The 2,339-nt window shown below is 41.0% G+C and overlaps 1 protein-coding gene across 1 annotated transcript; it reads left to right on the top strand.

Moving 5' to 3' along the window:
- The first annotated feature begins 481 nt into the window (after positions 1-481).
- On the top strand, positions 482-1,651 carry LOC132858586 (gap junction gamma-1 protein-like). The gene has a single exon (XM_060888973.1). The coding sequence runs from the start codon at positions 482-484 to the stop codon at positions 1,649-1,651; it is 1,170 nt and encodes a 389-aa protein (XP_060744956.1).
- Positions 1,652-2,339: the final 688 nt, after the last annotated feature.

The following is a 2,339-nucleotide window of genomic DNA, read 5'->3' as shown; positions in this document are numbered from 1 at the left end:
ATTTTTTTTTCTCAAGAGAAAATACACAGCATGGTTTGCATGGTTTATAAAGATAAGGATATGTGTATCATAGTGGTGGTGAAGTGGGTGGAGTTTAAAGTCTTCTTGAGATTCAGAGCTGTTAGAAGTGGACAAAAACACCATCAGTGGAATAAACACATTCTGTGGAGTTTGTATATTTTTATCACTAAAAATGATTTATTACTAAAAAAATTCTAAATGTTGTGTTCAGTTTATTTTTAAAACTTTGTGTAAAACCTGGACACAGAGATGAAGTATTAATCCCAGTTCTCTCTCTCTCTCTCTCTCTCTCTCTCTCTCTCTCTCTCGCCATTTCTCTCTCTCTCCTCTCTCTCTCTCTCTCTCTCTCGCCATTTCTCTCTCTCTCTCTCTCTCTCTCTCTCTCTTTCTCTCGCCATTTCTCTCTCTCTCTCGCTTTCTCTCTCCATTTCTGTCTGCAGATCGTAGCTGAACTACCAACATGAACTGGAGTTTCCTTCATCTCTTGGATGAGATCCACAACCACTCCTCGTTCGTGGGGAAAGTGTGGCTGATGATCCACATCGTGTTCCGCATTGTGCTGATGGCGGTGGCTGGAGACTCCATCTACTCTATAGAGCAATCCATGTTCACCTGCAACACCAAGCAGCCAGGATGCAACAACGCCTGCTACAACTCATTTTCTCCGCTTTCGAACGTCCGCTTCTGGGTATTCCAGATCATCATGATTTCCACACCGCCCGTCATGTACCTCGGATACGCCATCCACAAATTCGCCCATTTCTCTGACGATGACCAGGAGCAGATGAAGAAACGGCACCGGAGGATTGTCAGGAGCAGATGTAGGGATGTGGATCAGATGGAGGAGTGTGACGATGGTGGTGACTGTGATGACATGGAACCGATGATGTACATAGAGGCGCTGGAGCTTCAGGAAGCCGAAACAGGGATTGAGAACAACACAAGAATAGATCAAACTAAGCATGATGGCCGTCGCAGGATCATTCAAGAAGGTCTGATGAAGTTTTACATCCTCCAGCTCTTATCACGTGCCATTTTAGAGGTCTTCTTTCTGGTGGGTCAGTACCTGCTGTATGGATTCCATGTCAGTCCCACATATGTGTGTGATGAAATTCCCTGTCCTCATCGAGTCAGCTGCTCTGTGCCTAATCCCACCGAGAAAACCATGTTCCTGCTGATCATGTATGTGGTAAGCTGCCTCTGTTTGCTGCTCAACCTCTGCGAGATGTTCCATCTTGGAATTGGTGCTTTCCGGGACATGCTCAGAAGACTGATCCGGGGCCAGCGTCTTCACTCCTGTGCTTTTCCATATGCACGTAATATTCCGGCCTCACCTCCGGCATACGACTTTGTTGTCCAATCCGAGAACCAAAATGGTGTCGTCTGTTATGAACAGAATCAGAACAGCACCCTTCCTCAGCAACCGAACCACAGCAGCGTTGCCTTACACACCCAGAACCAGTACCAGGAGCAGCTGCACATGGCCATTAGGACCAACAGCACCAAAAGTAGCAGCCCAGCATCAGAGCAGAACCGAGTCAACTTGGAACAGAGACAGGGAGCGAGACCTAAAGCTGATCCAGGGAAAAGTGGGACTGTGAAGAATTGGAAAACCTCGTTTTGGATTTAGATTTCAATTCTGACTATAATTTTTGTTTGTTTGTTTGTTTGTTTGTTTATCTATCTATTTATTTGTTTGTTTGTTTGTTTTTGACTGAAATGCTCCGTACAGGAGCTAAGACAAAAAAAGAACAAAAAAGTAAATCATTATAAAAACACAGTGTCGTATCACATGCTGTAAACAAGATTACAAAATAATCACATTTTAAACAATGGAAATAAAATGTACACAATACATCAAGGGAGGTTTATTAATAACTAAACCACCAACAAATCAGCTCCAGAATCAATGAACATACTTCAGTGTTTAAGAATTAAACATCAGGTTGTTCTTTAAGAGTGATCAGATTTTGTGTGATTGGCTGATTTAGAAACAAGCCCAGCCCACTGACACACCCACTTTTGGTTTATATGGTTTATTACATGTCGATGCACAAATCAGTGTAGTGGAGATTTTAATTGAATAAAATAATAAAAAAGGGATAATCGTGTGATTCCTAACATTATAAATTATATTTTACATATCTAGAATATCTTACATTGCTGAAACTGATATGTGTGTGTAAATAACAATAATAATAACAACAACAACAATAATACTACTACTACTACTACTATTAATAATAATTATATTAATACCAACAACAACAACAACAACAACAATAATAATAATAGGTTTGTTTTCATGATGTTCAGTT

The sequence above is a fragment of the Tachysurus vachellii genome, chromosome 2 (assembly GCF_030014155.1).
Source record: "Tachysurus vachellii isolate PV-2020 chromosome 2, HZAU_Pvac_v1, whole genome shotgun sequence".
In the NCBI taxonomy this organism is placed as follows: Eukaryota; Metazoa; Chordata; class Actinopteri; order Siluriformes; family Bagridae; genus Tachysurus; species Tachysurus vachellii.
The sequence above is the reverse complement of the archived record's forward strand: the minus strand, read 5'-3'. Positions and strand labels throughout refer to the sequence as shown.

Bases quoted from the DNA above. Each gene is read 5' to 3' on its own strand.
- LOC132858586 (XM_060888973.1), top strand. From the start codon at position 482: ATGAACTGGAGTTTCCTTCATCTCTTGGATGAGATCCACAACCACTCC.